The sequence below is a fragment of the Bombyx mori genome, chromosome 14, assembly GCF_030269925.1.
Source record: "Bombyx mori chromosome 14, ASM3026992v2".
Lineage (NCBI taxonomy): Eukaryota > Metazoa > Arthropoda > Insecta > Lepidoptera > Bombycidae > Bombyx > Bombyx mori.
The window spans coordinates 4,295,180-4,316,237 of record NC_085120.1 but is presented as its reverse complement, the minus strand read 5'-3'; the positions used below and the strand labels follow the sequence as shown (position 1 = coordinate 4,316,237).

General features: G+C 38.0%; 2 protein-coding genes across 2 annotated transcripts; one reads left to right on the top strand and one right to left on the bottom strand.

Annotated features, from left to right (window-relative positions):
- Window positions 1-4: 4 nt before the first annotated feature.
- On the bottom strand, window positions 5-452 carry Ai-b (testis-specific ATPase inhibitor-like protein). Its single transcript, NM_001043409.1, is given in 1 exon segment — window positions 5-452. A coding segment is annotated over 1 exon segment (324 nt). The 5' UTR covers window positions 406-452; the 3' UTR covers window positions 5-81.
- Window positions 453-582: 130 nt separating this feature from the next.
- LOC101738646 (uncharacterized) lies at window positions 583-1,394 on the top strand. Its single transcript, XM_004922795.4, has one exon. It carries the CDS (start codon window positions 731-733, stop codon window positions 1,178-1,180), a length of 450 nt encoding a protein of 149 aa, XP_004922852.1. The 5' UTR covers window positions 583-730; the 3' UTR covers window positions 1,181-1,394.
- Window positions 1,395-21,058: the final 19,664 nt, after the last annotated feature.

Sequence of the window (21,058 nt, the reverse complement as noted above, 5' to 3'; positions counted from 1 at the left end):
GATATTAAGCCGTTTAATTTATTGAAAGCATATGTATTGAAATATGTTTATTTTTGTGTGTTTTTGTCTCAATTTCTCAGCTTATTTGTCTTCTTTCTGGGATATTTCAGGGTTCAGTTTCAATTTCTTTCTGATTTTTTCCAGTTGCTCCTTCTGTTTGTCGTAAAAGTAACTATCTTCTTGGGCTGCTCCGTATTTGCCGAGGCCTCCGCCGGATTCCCTGACAGATCCACCGCTGCCTCCGCCCTTTCCTGCTCCAGATCCTGGTATACCAGACGGAGTTGTAAACCTTCTACACAAGTTCACATTAAGATGATTGTTAAGGTCACTAATTCCGGCAATCTGTTTTGGTAGCAAATAATTAGTGCAGCGCGAGCAAATCGCACTGATTTTAATTGAATTCATATTTTTTGGATTTTTCTCATTTAGTGTTCAATTTGAAGTTTGACAATGCTCGTAATGACGTAATAATAAAGTATTTAAAGAAATATTCCACCTTTTTCGTCGAAATAGGTCTTAAAACGATGTTTGCAATAAATAATACCGTACTATTCACTATATTCTTCTTGGTGTGAGATTATCAAAACTCATTTTGATGTCAATAAATGATGGTATCAAAATGCCATGAAATGTAGCAAAGAGAAATTTGGAAATGTAAAAAAACGTAAACAAAGCCAACCAATATTTACTTCTATAGAAACAATTCCATAAGCATCTTGTATTTGTAAAAATGGCCCTGAAGACTGGATTAATGGAGATCACATCTAACATCTACAAGACCAAAATGATTGGCGCGTTCAAACGTAACGAAGACATTTTATCACGAAATTTTTATAAGGATATAAATATTGAACAGCATCAAAACTATCTTCTAAAAGAAGAAACTGAGAAATCTAGCGAAACCTTTATCAAAACCAACCCAATGTGTGATTTAAATTGTATTTATTACAGTTTCATAAAAGAAAAATTCAGAATTGCGTTCAATGGAATTCTGCTTTCGTACTTCACTAAAAGACCTAATGATGGAAACAGAGGTAATGAAAGCGTAGATGTTACAGCAGAGAAAGATAATGCTTTGAATAAATATAAAACGCGCTTAGAGGCAATCAAAAAGATTTTGAGAGAGAAAAGGGCTAAAATGAAAACCCTCGAATCGGAAGGCAAACCTAATAAGTCTTGATTTAGCATAGCTAGGGTTCAGTTCTCGTAGAAAGACTAAATAACCAAGTCTGATAATGACATTGATACAGTCATTAACATTAATAAAATAGATATTCCACACTATAACTTAACATTTTATTGAACTGTTTGATGTACCTATAACAAACGGTGCATATTGTGGTGATGTACCTAAATAAATCAATAATAATACACAAATATTATAAAAAATCTAACAGTTTGTTTCTTTGCTTTGTTAATCACGAAAAGAGGGCTGATTTGTTTTGTATGATTTTGTTTTATATTGAAATCGGTTATAAATACACGCATGATCGAAGACGGAGCGAAGTGGAGGAGTAAAGTGAGGAAAGCTGACCCCACCACCATGTGGGATAAATAGCTCGGAAGAGAGAAAGTTAAAAAAAACTCGTAAACTCAATGCCACTCCAAAGCTACTTGCTTTGTTCAGTCATAATCTGGTAAAAACGCAATTTCTCTGTGACTGGACAACAGCTTCACTTCTTAACTTGAACAGCAGCGTTCTCATTGTTGTATACAGGGTGTCCCAGAAAGAATGGATAATCCTGAAACACTTCATAGTAGCGGTGGGGCACCGTTCAAACCAAAACGCATTACTGCTTCACGGCAGAAATAGGCGGGGCGGTGGTACCTACCCGCGCGGACTCACAAGAGGTCCTACCACCAGTAATTACGCAAATTATAATTAAGCGAGTTTGATTTTTATTATTACACGATGTTATTTCTATTTTCTGCTATCGCGTTTCTAGAACGACTTAGTTTCAGTTATATACATTGGTGAATATGGCGGTCGAGTGAGCGTTGTTACTGAGTTTCATGGGCCACCGGACGGACTCGGCTGGATAGCATGCAGTGTACTGATAGTCTGAGTAATAAAAGCACTGACTTCTTATGAACAGTTGTATTTAGTCTGAATTAGAACATTTAATTATATTGAAGTGTACTAAAGACGCGTCTATAATCAGTGCGTCCTACCCGTGCTTACCTACGGAGCCGAAACGTGGACACTGACTGTGCGACTAGTCCACCAATTAAAAGTTACTCAGCGAGCTATGGAGCGAGCTATGCTCGGTTTGTCATTGCGAGACCGAATACGCAATGAGGTCATTCGGGCAAAAACCAAAGTGATCGATATAGCTCGCAGAGTTAGTAAGCTGAAGTGGCAGTGGGCTGGTCACATATGTCGCAGAACCGATAACCGTTGGGGTAGACGTGTTCTGGAGTGGAGACCGCGAACCGGCAAACGTAGTGTAGGACGCCCTCCTGCTAGATGGAGCGACAACCTGCGCAAGGCAGCTGGCAGTAACTGGATGCGTGGAACCGAAGATCGGGTTCAGTGGCGAGCTTTGGGGGAGGCCTATGTCCAGCAGTGGACTGCCGCAGGCTGATGATGATGAAAGACGCGTCCGTTCGCGTGAGAGGCGCTTGAGCAGAGAGCGTACAGAGTAGTGAATGATAAAACTGAACATTAACATTATTACGGCTTCGTACTGACTTTATACAGATAAACATTTTCGTTTTTACAATGTAATAGTTACACGTGAATTTGCGTGAACATACATAGATCATAGATAGATCCATTTCAAAAAGAACACTAAAGAGTGCTTATTCTAATTAATTCGTGTCATTATAAAATCAGTGTAATGTAATAATATGAATCGGTTCTCTGTTGCATTGTGATTGTGGGTAGTGAGATTATCTTCACAAACAGCGGTTTGGCCCCTTGCTGCGTTCGGGCTCCCGTACTCAGCGTGTGCGCAACGTAGCGTTTGCAAAATCAACAGTGTGCTTAGTGAGTGTTTTTTAACGTTCTCGATATCGAAAAAGTTAACTCAAACTTTATACAATTGAAACAACGCCCTTAGCGGCAAACGTAGGCAGACGTTCCAACTCCATACAAATTTGAGTTAACTTTTACGCTATCGAGAACGTTAAAAAATTCGCACTAAGCACACAGATCATAAATATATCAATGAGTTTCTCGTCGGATCTTCTCAGTGGGTCGCGATTCCAATCCGGTGGTAGATTCTGCGAAGCACCGCTCTTGCTAAGGCTGATGTTAGCAAATCCTCTCAGGTTAAGCCTGTGAGCTCATTTACGTGTCCGTGCGTAGCTCAAACAGCCCCTTAGACTACTAGCGAATAGGTTTTTTTTATTGTCCTTTTAGACAGACGAGCATATGGCCCACCTGTTATCGTCGCCTATGGGCTTCAGCAATGCCAGGGGCAGAACCAAGCCGCTGCCTACCGTAAAAAGGTAAAAAATTATACGTTTTTCATTAGTCTTCCTCGAAACATTATTAACCGAATCATATCGATTACTGATTAATTTTGTTTTTTTTTTTTTTTTTTATTGCTTAGATGGATGGACGAGCTCACAGCCCACCTGGTGGTAAGTGGTTACTGGAGCCCATAGACGTCTACAACGTAAATGCGCCACCCACCTCGAGATATAAGTTCTAAGATCTCAATATAGTTACAACGGCTACCCCACCCTTCGAACCGAAACGCATTACTGGTTCACGGCGGAAATAGGCGGGGTGGTGGTACCTACCCGTGCGGACTCCCAAGAGGTCCTACCACCAGTGATAACGCAAATTATAATTTTGCGGGTTTGATTTTTACTACACGATGTTATTCCTTCACCGTGGAAGTCAATCGTGAACATTTGTTGAGTACGTATTTCATTAGAAAAATTAGTACCCGTCTGCGGGATTCGAACACCGGTGCATCGCTACATAGGAATGCACCGGACGTCTTATCCTTTAGGCCACAACGACTTCTTAAAAAAACTTCTTGTACAACATTTTTAATAAAATTAGCACTTTAACCTTATCACGAGTGAGGTGAAGACGCTGTGGTGCTTACGGACTTTGATAAATGCGTAACGCTAGACGGACCGTGACCTTTATGCCAATTGAAAAAGCTCTTCAATTTTAATTTAGCTAGAGATAAACTTGGTGAAGTTTCAAGTTTTTTTTTTATTGCTTAGATAGGTGGACGAGTTCACGGCCCACCTGGTGTTAAGTGGTTACTGGAGCCCATAGACATCCACGACGTAAATGCGCCACCCACCTTGAGATATAAGTTCTAAGGTTTCAAGAATAGTTACAACGGCTGCCTCGCCCTTTAAACCGAAACGCAGTACTGCTTCACGACAGAAATAGGCAATGGTACCTACCCGCGTGGACTCACAAGAGGTCCTACCACCAGTAAAGCAGGGCGGTGGTACCTAGGTCACGAATGGCTGAAATCCTAAAACGATATTATTAAGCAATATTATTGCGCAAACATGGCCTCGGTAATCTAGTAATCGAAAGCACTTAATAAGGCTTATTGTACTTAAAGTTACTATGACAGTCGATTGAAAAAGGTAGTAAGTACATTAATGAAGAATTCAATTTATCTCAAAGCTAAATTAAACGTTTGTGTTGACATTGTTAATAACTTTCAATTTAAATGAAACATTTCGAAATTAGTAGACGACTGTTTTAATTTATTATCAATATTTATTTCGTATTTATAAAGTTCTTGAAAAAATCGAATCGAAATCAGCATTTTTTCATATTTATTTATGAGTAAATTTAATTGAACTTATCTGCAGTCGGTACCCCGTATGAATGACAGTGCCGGCTGGAAGCTGTCATAAGTGCACGACTCGAATCCGGCGGAGAGCACCAGGATAGTGGCGTTGGAATGTCCAAAATAAAACGACTATGCTAAAATGTTAATTAAAGTTCAGATGAAATCGTGAGGTGAGAACCTCACGAAGGCTTCGACCTTATATTAAATGCAATCTATAAACATCTCCTATTTTAAGGCAGAACGATATCTGGATTGTACACAGTCGAGTTTACGGTAGTCAGCGGCGCCAGCGGCATGGCTCTGCCCCTGACATTGCTGATGTCCATGAGTGATGATAATCACTCAACATCAGGTGGGCCGTATGCTCATCTGCCGACAGTGGCAATTGATCGGAACACATGACTGATTCCCGGTAGAAATAGGGGTGACAGTTTGATCTATCCGTATTCATAATATTGCCTATCACTAATACCCGGTTTTATTAATGAGTTTCGATGTTGCTCCTTCATCGTAGAAGACGTTTCTTAACGTGTATTCGACACGTATAGCGCGCACTTAGAAAAAAAAAACCTGCACCAGATTCTCGTTACGACAATGGCATCTCTTGCCCGTTAGGCTAGCGACGCTTTCACTAACCTTTTTTTTATTGCATAGATGGATGGACGAATTCACAGCCCATCTGATCTTAAATGGATACCAGAGCCCATAGACATCTATAACGTAAATGCCGCCCCCACCTTGAGATATTATTGAGAGTGAGGCGAGGATCCGAAATGACGTGTTTTGGGCGACGTCGACTGTTTACCATTCGGTCCACAGGATCTGGAATGCTTACAGTGACTTACGAATGTTAAATTTATGTGAATCGAATCATACGGCTCGAACAGTTTATTGGTGGTAGGACCTCTTGTGAGTCTGCACGGGTAGGTACCACCACCCTGCCTATATCTGCCGTGAAGCAGTAATCCGTTTCGGTCTGAAGGGTGGGCAGCCGTTGTAACTATACTAAGACCTTAGAACTCATATCTTAAGGTGGGTGGCGGCATTTACGTTATAGATGTCTATGGTCTCCGGTAACCACTTAACACACGCATCTATGCAATAAATGAGAACTATTTTTTTTTTTAGCTGGTAACAGATCTGCTAACAACAGCACTGCGTTGTTAAAAGATCGTATTTCGTTTTTTTTTTGCACAATTCGTTGAACTTTGATCTGTAAGGTTTCACGTATCGTTCACGTACGAACGTCCACACGTCCAGTCGACTCGTATCAAAAGCCGATCGGACGTTCGTAAAGTGAATGGTAACATCTTGACCGCTATCACTGGATCCACCGGCCATCAAACGTACCGCCGACGAAGTATACGTAATGTTCAGTATGATAAGCTTTGAATGGTAAGCACCAATGACAAAAGTGAATAAATAAAATATAAATAAACCCACTGCACTTTTTGTGTCTAAATTTAGCTTTTATTTCGTTTTATTATTTACTAAACAAAACTCGACCCGTTTTGTTGGCCGATCTTTGATTTAGCTTTGATAAGAGCGTTAGCAAGCTACGCAGGATCACCCGCTAAGACAATTCGAAGATTTTCTATACGTACGCGTTTTCTATAAAGTCGATTCACCGTAGCGTAATATTTTCAGTGACTCCGAACACGAAATTTCATTGGAGATTGAAAACTCTATGACAAACTCTTTGTTCGATGTCTTTGTTCAGTATGAATTTTGCAATACACACTAGATATGGTATAAAACTAGCACTCTATTCAATCTAAATAACAGATGCAACTTAAACTCCACACCTCATTGGAAAGCAGTTCTGCTAATCTAACAAGAATAAAAAAAGTGAGTTTGGAACCGTAAACAAATTATCCATTCCCGATACTTTTTTGACTAAAAATGTTTATTAAAGAGATATCTGCACTATTTTCTACTCTTCAAATAATAATTGATAAAAAGAAAGCAAGCTAAAAAGTAGTCTTCGCAGAAGTTGTTTTATCGTGGATACATTGAACACTCCTCACGTCATTTTCGTATAATTGATTTGTAGGTATTTGCATTATAGCCTACGTATTATATTAATAAATAATTTCTTATAAAAAATTAATATAATATTTTCTTTAAATATTTTCTTAATAAGTATTTTCTTTAAAATAGCATATGCCGGTAAGAAATCGTTCGCCCTAATAATTTCATGTGGCGGTAACCTCAATTTTCCATGGCTATTCTATATATTTAGATTCGCCTTGTAATAGTTAGTTAGTAGTAATTTCAGCAGTAGTTAGCATACTGTCTATACCCTATACGACGCAAAGGTTCTTTGATTGTTACCGCTTTGTGCGCTACCGAATAGCCCCCCACACTACACAGTGTTCATTACAAGATATTCAATTGATAATTAAGCTCACATTACAATCATACTTTCTACTTTGGTTGATTCGACAGTAACTTTTCGGTGCCTTTAGAAGCTTTTGCCCTTTGGTGATTTCTCATTCGTCTTTGTCCATTGTTGAGTTATGAAATATTGGGTGTACATGGTTCATTGCGGTAGATATGAAATAGTGCCTCATTGGTCAAATATTTGGTCTAATATTGGTATGGACTATTTAAATTCGAAATCATTTAACTCAATTTAAATTTCAACATTAACCAAGATAACCGACCAAGAAGAAGAGAATTACAAGAAGAGCACCAGTCCGAAAACAAATTGGCGAAAAAAAAACTAAATTATGACATCTATAAAGAAACTCAAACTATCAGAGAAATATAGTTATACAGTTGTCTTTTTAATTCAAATAATTGCACTGTAACTTCAAATTCCTAAAATTCTTTAAAAGTGTGTAGGTGTGAGAAAATGATACACCCACTCAGTACGAAATGGTTATCATAGCCCAAATACTTACAAAGCAGCGTGAATCCTGCCCACCTTGAGATATGTGGTCCAAATCTCAATTGCGTAGTGTAATGACTGTCCTCACTGAGAAATCATTACATATTTGCTGTCGGCAGAATAGTACCAGTTCATAAGATGCCAACCACCAACAAATAATCTTCCAAAAACTCCATTGGTATCTCAGTAAATTCTCACCATTTTACTGTTCATTATTCAATTTCAACCTACCTCATCTCATCTCGTTTCGTCTCATTTAATTTCGTCCTACTATCAATGTCAAATAATTCAAAAGATCTTCCATTGATTCCACACCAATTAACTCGTTTAGCAATGTATGTAATAATAAATAAAGATTTAGCGAAAAAATAAAAACTAGGCCACTAAATAATTAGGTATAAAGTATCCGACTGTTTTATTTGGAAGCTATTATGAAATCGTATTCGTCAGATCCGTCAAAGAACACGAACATATAAACAACAAAATTAGTCGAAAAAAACTTTGGATCTTCTTCTTCTTTGTCGTTATCTCAGTACTGAAGATCGCGACCACACGTTTATAACTCTTTCCATGAATATAGGTCTGCTGCAAGGTGAACCGTCTGTTGTATGCTGCGTCCAACTCTACTCTTTGTAGTGTAGTAGGTTATCTTGTTGGTGTTCTACCTTTGGCCCGTTTCCTTTCCTCCTGACGAAGAATGAGAAGCTTTTCCAGATTATGCCTTGCAGACCGCATGATATATCCGAAAAAACTGAGTGTTCGATCTTGGTGGAAAGCCACCCTGGGATTCGGAGTTTTTAGAGAATAGATTCATTGGTCCTTCATGGCAGTCGATGGTATGCGCAGTGTCCTTCTCCAGCACCACATTGCGAAGGCATCGCTCTAATTGCTGTTGCAACACTTTAAGCACAGAAAAATAGACAACAAAAAACTTTGGATACGTAGTACAAAAATGTGTACAGCAATTACTTTATTGTACAATTCTAATCATCATTGTACCATGTTTAAATTAATAATATTTTATTCGGTATCACGGTAACGTATTTACTGTACCGTAAATTGCTACATCGGTACGGAATGTTTGAATTTTATACTCTAGATTTTGGACGATTATCAACGTAAGCCACAAAAGCGATCGGCGTTGGTATTACAGTAAAGGTACCGACAATGGCTCGTCTGCTTGCCCCGACAATGCACGGATTGCAGATACTACCCCGGATTATCCCACAAAGTGCCGAAACCTCCCAAGATGCTGTTCGAAAACTCCAAGTCCAAATTTGGCCAAAAAAAAGTTATGTTTTTGTCGACTGTACTGTTCAGACTGTTATATCTTGGCAATTCAGTTTTAATGTTCATATTATTGGGATTATACATACCTAGCCATTAAAATGTATATTTTGCTGGTATGTATTGGTGTAAAGACAAAAAAATTATACGTCCCAAATTGAAGTATATCAAAATGTGACTAACGTTTCTTACGATTCTAAATTAAGTAATACCTTAAGAAGAAACAAAAGCGACAGATTAGTGTTTAGTTACCGTCTACGAATTTAACGGAAAAAAAACTCGTTTTGTAGTAAAATTAAAGAAGAATTGCTTTTGTTCTTACACCTTTTTTTTTTTTTTTTGGTCAGGAGGAAATCGCCGGACTTCCGCCCTCCACTGGGGATGGAGGGCGGGGCATGTCAGAGTCGAACTGACTAAAACCTCCTGTCGCTCAACAACCAACGTCCAAACCTCGCATGAGACAGAACTCATGAAGAGGCAGAGGGGGGAAAGTGAAGCGTTTAGTGCGGAGCACATCTCTCCCATCACCCTCCCCCTCGGGACGCCGGACCGACGGTCGTCGGCGCCACGACCACCAGCCCTCTCGGTCGGTGTTCTTACACCTGCCTCTTAACTCAATTATTTGGAGTTCTTTCAACCATACAGCATTTCCCATAAGACTCATTTATATCGCAATAGACATGACCTCCCATTTCATTTGTAATTCAGAAATAATGACATACTTTAAATTTAGTGCATGGATGACCGAGCTTTGCTGGGTATTTTATTAAACACGTATTACATTTTGATAAAATGATGAAATATGAATAATATTTTTCGATCTTACCGACAGAATAATAAAAAAATATGAACTGGTTATTTAAAGAAAAAATCAAAATTATCGATAAAGTTGATTGATGAATAAACGACACTTTCTGAAAATAAACCGTAGCTAGATCGGTTTGTCGCCCCCGAAATGCCCTGTATACTAAATTTTATGAAAATCGTTGGAGCCGTTTCCGAGATTCAGATGATATATATATATTTATACATAAGAATTGCTGGTTTAAAGATATAATAAGAAATGGATATAGAGTTGCTTGTGTCACTCTTTGGTTCACGAAATACTGCTATTAACTATTCATCGTAGCACATACACAGGCGTTGTACGGGTCATTCGTTTACCACAATCAAAGATACTCTATGTGTCAATCCAGATTAAGCACTTTAGTTTTGCAAAATTTGATCTAAATCTGTTCCGCCATTTTTTATAAATGTGTAACAGACATCTACACATATACTTTGTTATTAACAAACTAGTACATGCAAATATTGTATTAGGTGAAGACGTGTCTGTTGTTAACTGGAATACACATTGAAACTAGAATGCTTTCATATAGCATGTGCCGTGAGATATAAAGTTAAATTACTTTATTAAATAGAAATTCTAACTGTTAAAATAGGACCGTATTATTGCTTCGCTGTGGCAGGAACGTGTTTTGTATGTATATATTTTTTATTTATTGCATAGATAGGTGGACGAGCTCATAGCCCACCTGGTGTTAAGTAGTTACCTGAGCTCATAGACATTTGCAACGTAAATACCGCCACCCACCTTGAGATATAAGTTTTAAAGTCTTTGTATAGTTACAACGGCTACCTCACCCTTCAAATCGAAACGCATTTAATACTGCTTCTCTGCAGAAATAGACAGGGTTGTGGCACCTACCCGTGTGGACTCACAATAGGGACCTACCACAAATAATTACGCAAATTATAATTTTGCTTATTTGATTTTTATTACACGATGTTATTCCTTCACTTTTTTTTTTTTTTTTCCTACCTAAGCTGATAGCCCTAGGGGCTATGTCAGCGTAACCCTAACTTTAGTAGGTGAGCTCACGGGGCTCAAACCTGGTGACGTTGCTAACACGAACCCTAGCAAGAGCCGTGCTTCGCAGAATCTACCACCGGATCGGAAACGCGACCCACTGAGAAGATCCGGCGAGAAACTCAGTGGGCTGTGTCTGAGAGTTAATTTACTCGTCGAGCCCTTCGTCGCAAGCGACGGGTTCGACGAGAACGGTGACCGGTGCTTGAGGTACCTAAAAGCACCGTTAGTGGATCGGGAGGATCCGAGATGACGTGTTTTGGGCGACGTCGACTGCTTTCCATTCTGTCCGCAGGATCGGGAATATGTCCGCAGGATCGGGAATGTTTCCTTCACCGTGGAAGTAAATCGTGAACATTTGTTGAGTACGTATTTCATTAGAAAAATTGGTACCCGCCTGCGGGATTCAAACACCGTTGCATTGCTCAACCGGAATGCACCGGATGTTTTATCCTTTAGGCTACGACGTCTTGAGTCTTTCATGAATACTTAAGAAATTAGAGTAAGGGAAATTAAAGTCCGTGGCAGTATAAAAACGAAAGAAAGCATAGCGAGGAAGTATTTTCTTTATTATTCAGATATATAGAAGTGATAACAGAGTCCATAGACATCAACAATATAAATATCGTCACTAACTTTGAGACATGAGTTCCAAGTCTCAGTTTTACATTTACAGATAGAAATCGAAAATATATTATTTAGCACATTTATAATGTATGTGCTCTCGAATGTTCAAAATATAAACGCACCAATGGTCAAATCAGATTCGGCGCCGATTTTTTTTGTCACACTTACCGAGGCAAAAGCTTCGGCAATCTTACAGCCTCAATACAGATTTAAGCAAAGTACACAATTGTTGTATGTAATGGATATGCAGTAGTGCATAAACAGTTTTGTTTGTTATTATGCCGACACCATTGTATTGTTGTCCGGTCGTTGGATAATGGAGTGACCACTGGCGGCGTGACCATGTTTGAAGTGTGTTTCTAAATTCAGTGGATATGAAATCTAATATAGGACAAGATGAGAGAGATGGGATATCTTTTAGACAGTAATTTTTCTACAATTTTTTTATTGGTAATTAATTGCTTATTAAAGTTAGGAATGCCCAGTCAAGTCAGTGTTTACTCTAAATCTATTTAAAGAAACCATATTAGTTATTTTAAGGTCAATTAATAAAAAAATTTAAATTATCACAGAATTCGTCCAAAATCTAAATAATTTTAGTTAAAAAATGATACTTTATGTGTTTTTTTTTATTGCTTAGATGGGTGGAGGAGCTCACAGCCCACCTGGTGTTAAGTGGTTACTGGAGCCCATAGACATCTACAACCGAAATGCGCCACCCACCTTGAGATATAAGTTCTAAGGTCTCAAATATAGTTACAACGGCTGCCCTACCCTTCAAACCGAAACGCATTACTGCTTCACGGCAGAAATAGGCAGGGCGGTGGTACCGACCCGCGCGGACTCGCAAGGACGTCTTGCCACCGCCAGTGCCTTACCGCCAGTAAAATGTGTCATTACAGAAACTTATTACTTTGTGTACTTATTTTATTTGGATGTTTAATTGTTATAGAGAGCTTTAGCTATTTCCGTTTACGAAATTGGTTTCCAGTTCGTTCTATTTTCCCGTTTCGATTGATCCTCGACTTTAATTTAAACATTGGTTAATAGATATTGTGTATTTGGAACTTGTGATCTGAGTGTGAATAAATATTTTTTTATTATTATTTAACATTCCGTTTATGACGTTTTTAATAGAGTTTTAGTGGATACGGATTATGGAGGGTAGAGGTACGGAGCACCATTTTGTATTAGGAAAAAGTTGCAAAGGTGTCCGCCTGTAAAGAGCAAGTTATTGTTGGAAAATTGCCCACTGAGTTTCTCGCCAGATCTTCTCAGTGGGTCGCGTTTCTGATCCGGTGGTAGATTCTGCGAAGCACTGCTCTTGCTAGGGCCAGTGTTAGAGCAACACTCCGGCTTGAGCCCCGTGAGCTCACTCACACGTTAGGGTGAAGCTGAAATAGCCTCTCAAGGCTATCAGCATAGATGGGGAAAAAAGGCACAGTAACGTAAGTACCATTAATCACAGCACTCTCTCTCTTAAAGAATACGATTTTTCCAGCTAGCACCTCTAAGTATATAAAAAATTATGATCAAATTTGTCATTACCCTATTCTCGACGTTTCAAATACCTTACAATTTTCGTGATTACCGAGAGCCGTGCTTCGCAGAGTCTACCATCGGATCGGAAACGCGTCCCACTGAGAAGATCCGGCGGGAAACTCAGTGGGCTGTGTCTATTGATGTTTTCCAGTAACCAAAACAAGAACGAGCTATCAATGGAATAATTGATTAATGCGTTTTCTAGTTATCGAAGCTCAGGCGACGATCATGAGATAATTAAATTCCCACACAGTTATTTTTTTGTTCTACAATTTATCATTACGTATTATCGTTCCAGACGTATCGTAGTAGCGTCTATTTTTCGCCTCAACAGCTCCTGACAACCAGTACTTTCTTAATCACAGAATGCTCTACACTAAAGCTATCTTTAGCTATCAAAAATAAGGTCGAAAATCACTCGAACATGGTTCTGACTTGTGGTGTTATAGCGAAGATCTTTCAGCCTGTTTGTTCATCGTTATTTTGAGCCCATTAAGGTTGATTTTTGTTTAAATTTGCTATTTGCATTTGTTGTTTTTTTTTTGTAAGGGTCAATGCACATACTTATTATGGCGATTGATAAAATATGATTGTATGTTGCTACTGTTACGTAATAAGAAGATTTGAATTCGTGATGCGATAAGATTTTTTTGTTTTACGTATTTTTAAATACAGTTGGCTTTTACATTACATTCGGGTAAAATTAATTAAAATACAGACCTAGAATTTTCTCTTCTATTATAGATATAAAAACAAAATACTTATAAGGAAAACTACCAAAAGAACACATTGTAAACTTTAGATTATTGACATGGCAACAGTTGAATTGATTTTTTTTCGATTTTATATTGACATAGTGTTGTTGTAAGTCCAGATTGATATCAGGGTTTTGTGAGTCTTTTCGGTTCGGGTTTTGTGATTTGTTTGGCAATGCTTACATTAAGCTATCGAAATATATATTTCGACGTACAGTCTTAAGGATCTTCTGATGTTAAGTGTTTACGGGAGCTCGTAGACAACATATGGTGAGTGCAGGACCCCATTCCCGATCCTGCGGACAGAATGGAAAGCAGTCGACGTCGCCCAAAACACGTCATCTCGGATCCTCCCGATCCACTAACGGTGCTTTTAGGTACCTCAAGCACCGGTCACCGTTCTCGTCGAACCCGTCGCTTGCGACGAAGGGCTCGACGAGTAAATTAACTCTCAGACACAGCCCACTGAGTTTCTCGCCGGATCTTCTCAGTGGGTCGCGTTTCCGATTCGGTGGTAGATTCTGCGAAGCACGGCTCTTGCTAGGGTTCGTGTTAGCATCGTCGTCAGGTTTGAGCCCCGTGAGCTCACCTACTAGTCACGGTTACGCTGAAATAGCCTCTCAAGGCTATCAGCTCAGGTAGGAAAAAAAAAAAAGCAGGACACAAAATCGCGGTTTCACTTATATTATGCCAATGATGCTACTACGCCGTCCGAATTCCGCAGAGTGGCAATAGTTTGTCCAAAAAATGAATTTGGGTAATTAGTAGAGCCTCGTATGAGCCCGCAGAGGTAAGTCCATCGTCCTGTCTAATTCTGCCGCGTAGCAGTAATGTTTTCCGGTTCTAAGGTCGGGCTAGCCGTTGTATTAGAATTCAGACTTAGACCTCATTTCTCAAGGTGGGTGGCGACATTTACGTAGCGTTGTTGGCTGAGGCCGTAAGCTTGCTTGTAACTAATTTAAGCAATATCATAATTAATAAACATGGACGTAATCTATACTAATATTAAAAAGCTGAAGAGTTGTTTGGTTGAACGCGCTAATCTCAGGAACTACTGGTCCGATTTGAAAAATTCATTCAGTGTTCGATAGCCCGTTTATTGAGGAAGGCTATAGGCTAATAACATCACGTTAAGACATTGGCAAGCGGAGCACCAATAAAGAATGTTTCAAAATCGGGGTTTAATCCCTTTTGAGAGCTTCCACTGCGTGCGATTAAAGTTTCGCTAAAGTAATGTATGAGAGTCTTCTCTGTATCTGTCTAATGTATGAGAGTCTCTTTTGAAGTCAGTTAAAAAGCGTGATTTTGCTACCTTAAATAACTCCTTAACATTCTATTATTCAAAAATATTTTCACTTTTTACGTAAATGAAGAGGCGGGTACAATTTAGCGTTATGCCAAAGTAACTATTCCACGCGGACGAAGTCGCGGGCAAAAGCTAGTATAAATATAAAATACAAATACTGCTAGATATCACTAGTTTGGTCGGCAACCTTGTCAACCACAAGAGCTAAATATAGATAACACACTACTGAAGTTTATTTCAAAGAGCCAATTTTTTTAAGATATATTTTTATAGCGCTGTGTTTCAAAAACGTTTACTCGTCTCTTCCAAAGAAAGGTACCTAATAAGTGATGTAGAATTGGTAAGAACGGAACGTATGAAAAGAGTGTGGAACGGAGCATTAAGATATGAGTGAGAGAAAACGGAAAGAAAGAGAGAAGAAAATGACAGAGAGAATGACAGAAAAAGGAAGATGGCGAAGACGGTTAAAAAATGAGCAAGGCGTACATAATAAAAGTGTTAATAAATTTTTCTGATGAAGATCTGTAGCCGAAGACTCAAAGAGCCACTGCACTCATCTTGTGTTTAGTGCGCCTTTTTTAACGTTCTCGTTAGCGTAAAAGTTAACTCAAATTTGTATGGAGTTGGAACGTTTGCTTACGTTTGCCGCCAGGGGCGCTGTTTCAATTGTATACAAGTTTGAGTTAACTTTTTCGATATCGAGATCGTTAAAAAACTCTCACTAAACACACTGGTCACTTATTTATCACTAATTTAATATTTATTACATTAACTAGAAATAAATGCCTGTAGCTAACATATTATTTTCATACACGTAGAGACAACTAATCAACTCACTAGTTTCCAATCACGTAGTAATAACGTATTGAATTAATTAAATTACAAGATTTTATAACCTTTGCTACCGTCAGCGGGAGGCGTGAACCGACGAATTAGCTCGTTAAGACTGTGTGGCCGTATACGTTACGTCAAAGAGAACATACAGTTTGGATGAGCTAAGCAATTAGATTTACTTTTTTTTTATAGCTTAGATGGGTGGACTAGTTCACGCCTAAATAATGTTAAATGTTTATCGGAGCCTATAGAAATCTACTATGTAAATATCGCCGCCTACCTCGAGACATGAGCTATAAGGTCTCAGTTAGTTTTAAACAGCGGCCACACCCTTCAAACCGAAACGCATTACTGCTTCACGGCAGAAATAGGCAGGGTGGTGGTACCTACTCGTGCGGACTCACAAGAGGTCCTACCACCAGTAATTACGCAAACTATAATTTTGCGGGTTTGATTTATGTTACACGATGTTATTCCTTCACCGTGGAAGTCAATCGTGAACATCTGTTAAGTACGTTTTTCATTAGAATAATTGGTACTTGCTGCGTCGCTACATACGAATGCACCAGACGTCTTATCGTTTAGGCCACGACGACTTGAGAAATTAAGAACATCGCATCATCTAAGTACTATTTTTTATTTCAATTCATTTAAATCAATAAAAATATCTTCCCCCAAAATATTCAGAAGTTAAAAACTTATTTACGGGTCTAGTTTCACTGTAATTATATGCAGATGAAATATGTTACTATTTCACACTAAATAGACCCATTTTAAACGGATTCCAAAAAAAGGAGGAGTTTATCAGTTTGATACTTTTTTTTCTATGTTGCACCTCAGAACTATTTTCTAAGTAAATCGATTTTGATGATTTTCCTTTTTTAATTTTATATTTGGTGCTTCTCGTGTGATCCCATTTAAATTGTATCAAAATCTGACCAGTAGTTTATGAAATATCCTTATTAAAGCTTATCTAATTCACTTCGACTACTTTCGTAATGTTTCTCATTTTATTACACTGAAATCTGTTTACATTTTTTATTAAAATGTTGTATAACGTTCTTACTAAAGATTTCTTTTTTTAAATTGTGCTTTTTTTTAGTTTTCCGTATCATCGTCAAATAATAGTATCCGTACATTTTACGCTCGTCCAACGTTGGAATAATCTCGGGGACTGTCAATCACTAGGTGTCGATGGATCATCGATGCCTTGACAGGAGATGTATGGAGGAATGTTGACCCGGACAAGCAATTACATTTGTTTTTATTACAAAAAGCAAACAGTGGTTATGGTGGTTACAACTTATTTTTTATTGCCTATATGGGTCGACGACGTTAAGTGGTTACTGGAGCCCATAGACATCTTCAACGTAAATGCGCCACACATCTTGAGATATAAGTACTAAGGTCTTAGTATAGTTATAACGGCTGCCCCGCCCTTCATACCGAAACGCATTACGGCTTCCCGGCATGGTACCTACCCGTGCGGACTCACAAGAGGTCCTACCACCAGAAACTACATATTAAAGTTCTGTCTTCGCTTATAAGATAACATTTTTTTCCCAAGCTATATTGTTTGTAAAACCTCTTAGTGGGTAGCGCTCGGAGTTTTTATTATTAATTTTATATATTCTTTTATTCATTGTTGAATGAGCCCACGGCTCACCTGTGTGATTAGTGCGAGTTTTATAACGTTACCGATAGTGTAAAAGTTAACTCAAATTTTTATGGAGGATTCTCGCATCGGGCAAGCCTTCGTCTAACGAACACGATATTATATATTTGTTACATACATTTAAACGTATATAAGTGTGTATATCAGTCTCTCGTACCTACTCATGCCACAGGGAATCCAATCTTGGGGCCGGATGACCGTGTGTGACTTGTCCCCGGTTATTACCAAATTTATTAAAAAAAACAAATAAAGATAATACAGAAAGTAATACAGCTATAGTTCCAATTATAGCTCCAATAGCTATTATAAATTATCATGATATTCCTAGTACTAACTCCATTTATATCTATACAAATATATAAATCTACAGTGGTTTTTACGGATGTTCCATTATTACTACTCAACCATGCATCCGATTGACTTGAAACTTGGTATCCATGTAGAAAATAAATGTACTTAATGGATAGGATAGGTATTTATATGAGTGTGGACTCCCTAATAATAATGACAATAAATAATAATGTTAATTTTAAATGCTCAGCGAAACGGGCAAGTACGGCTAATATACTTACAAAAACCAAAGGTACTACAAATCGAAAATTGCAATAATGATTAAAACGATAACTATTTAAAATGCCTTGAGTGGGTGCATCAAAAGAGTTACTCTAATGCTTCCCAATCACGGTCTTGTAAAATATTTTTATTGGACGATTTTAAAATTTATCGAACTCTCGAATAAAAGAAGAAGAGAACTGAGAGGCAGGTAGATCCAAAGTCAGCTTACCACAAGAACTCGTTAAATAAAAGCTCTCGTAACAATTACAACTGTCCCAAAACCACGCCCAAAACTATATAAAAAAAAAAAGCCATAAACTAACGTCATGTTAGCCACAGACTTCTTAGTACGGCTTTGAGTGCAGTACCGTATTTAAAAATTCGAAATAATTCTTTCACAGCAAAACGTATGAAGTAAACAAATAACTTAACATAATATTCCGAAAGGGGATTAGCTTAATGACATTTCATTGTTAACGCACGCACCCCAAAACACTTTGAAATGAAATTGACTCCTGCCACCTCATAAAGATATTGAAATAAATATGGAGATATATTTAAAAGGGTTCCGTAGATAAATTTCACAGAATGAGGCTTGTGTGTGTTTGTGTGTCTGTTGAAATAGATGAAATTAAAAATGATTGATTGATAGAACAAAAAAAATAACAAGTTGAAATTAATAGCGTTGTTCGATGTTTTTGGGAACACTCAAACATGATATTTTAACAAAAAATTGAGAGTACCTACTTAACGGTAGGAAGCGGCTTGGCTCTGCCCCTGGCATTGCTGATGTCCATGAGCGACGATAACCACTCACCATCAGGTGGTATGCTCGTCTGCCTACACGCCAAAAATACACTTGGTGGTTTATATGAAAATCGTTAGTTTGTGCAAGAATGAATAAGTAGAAACCAGCCGGATGCAGCCATGATTTTTATAACAATGTAATAATATGTAGTTACCGTAAGTAAACAGAATTAACTATTAATTTGATTTTTTTTTTCTAACTCATCCGAAGCTCATACAAATAAGTTATAAAATGATTGTTTTTGCCATCGGTCCATGACGCGTGCACAAATTTTCAAGTTAATCAGAATAACAGGCTAGGTGTTTTAAATTAAACCTGAGAAAATTGTGAACTGTAGCTCGCGACTGTACCTGCATCATACTGAAATTATTCATGTCTGTTCAATTCGTTTCCTTGAAATTTCTATTATAAATGGCTTGAACCAACAACCAAGGGTTGAAACAAAAAAATCCATCACTTTTTTTTAATGTCAGTAGCATAAGCGATGGCAAAATTAAAAATGTCCTAGTTTTTACAATTAAAACATAATTGGAAAAAAGTACAAGATGGTATTTGTAAGCTGTTTTTTACTGGTGGTAGGACCTCTTGTGAGTCCGTGCGGGTAGGTACCACCACCCTGCCTGTTTCTGCCGTGAAGCAGTAATGCGTTTCGGTTTGAAGGGCGGGGCACCCGTTGTAACTATACGGCGATCTTAGAACTTATATCTCAAGGTGGGTGGCGCATTTACGTTGTAGATGTCTATGGGCTCCAGTAACCACTTAACACCAGGTGGGCTGTGAGCTCATCCACCCATCTAAGCAATAAAAAAAGCTGAGGACGAAAAAAAACGGATGTTCTCATAAAACCAAACTTTTTGAAATAATAAAATTTTGCGTTCGCTGTGTTATATGCCATACCCTAAAATGTGAACAGAATTTTTTCGTCAGAGCTTTACGCAGGTTTGGTGAATACCATAAAATTAACTTTTGGCCAATAAATTTTGACAAAGGTTGGCTAATAGTGCGTGGTCCGACTACTGGGCGGTCGTTGGCGAAAAAATTGTTATGACGACTCCTTGTCGGGGAGTGATCCGTCATGGTTATCAATACAACATAGCATTTGGAATGGAATTAATACGTTTTCGAAATGTTTCTTTTTAACCAATTACGATTCACAAACAGAAATAGATTGTCGTCTCTCCACAAATATCTGTCCAACCATTTTGGATATTGGAGATTGGTATTTGCTTAATATAGTATACAACATTCTACTTCCAAGTATGGACAATAGATTTTACTTTATAATTTATGCTATCTACATAAATGCATCTAAACTGGGTAAGAGCTGACTGTTGGTAAGTTTTCGTTTGTACCAATTCTTCCTTTCATTTTCACTCCTCTGTTGGAGATCGGCTGTCGATAAATCAAACTTGACTTTATCTGTCACCAAATGAAACAATTGCTTTATGCTGGGGATAATTACCTAGGCTCTAACGTTACTTAACTCAATTTTCCCGTTGCCTTTCTTCTTCCTTTTTTCTTCCCAATCAATATCTCTTGAAGTAGTAGCGCGTAGCTATTATAGAACCCAATTTATTTGACAGATAGTTGATTCGCGCTAACGAAATATACAAGACTAGCTGACCCGGCAGACTTCGTAGTGCCTCAATCGATAAATAAAAGACCTAAGCTTTTGTATAAAATAAACTTAAAACAAACAAAAGGAATCCGGAAACGGAGGAAACATCAAAGGAAAAACAAAATTGTTATTTTTATTTCGTTCTGAGCATTTTCATATTTATCTACCTTTTAAACCTTCTCTGGACTTTCACAAATAATTCAAGACCAAAATTAGCCGAATCGTTCCAGCCGTTCTCGAGCTTTAGCGAGACTAACGAACAGCAATTCATTTTTATATATATGTAGATACTAGAATTATATATAGAACCCGTAAAATGCAGGCTATTTTACGAGTTCCGAACAACAACATTCTGATATTCGGTCTGTCCGAGCGATGTTAGGCGCACTGTGAAAAATCTACCCTTTGTCCTTACCACAAGTCTTAGATTTCTATCATACTAGAGGTCCTGCAGTAGTCGAAAATCGACTATAATTAATTGGAATTGTAAGTTTGTACACTATTATG

Excerpts from the sequence above, each read along its gene's own strand:
- LOC101738646 (XM_004922795.4), top strand. The coding sequence starts at position 731 with ATGGCCCTGAAGACTGGATTAATGGAGATCACATCTAACATCTACAAG.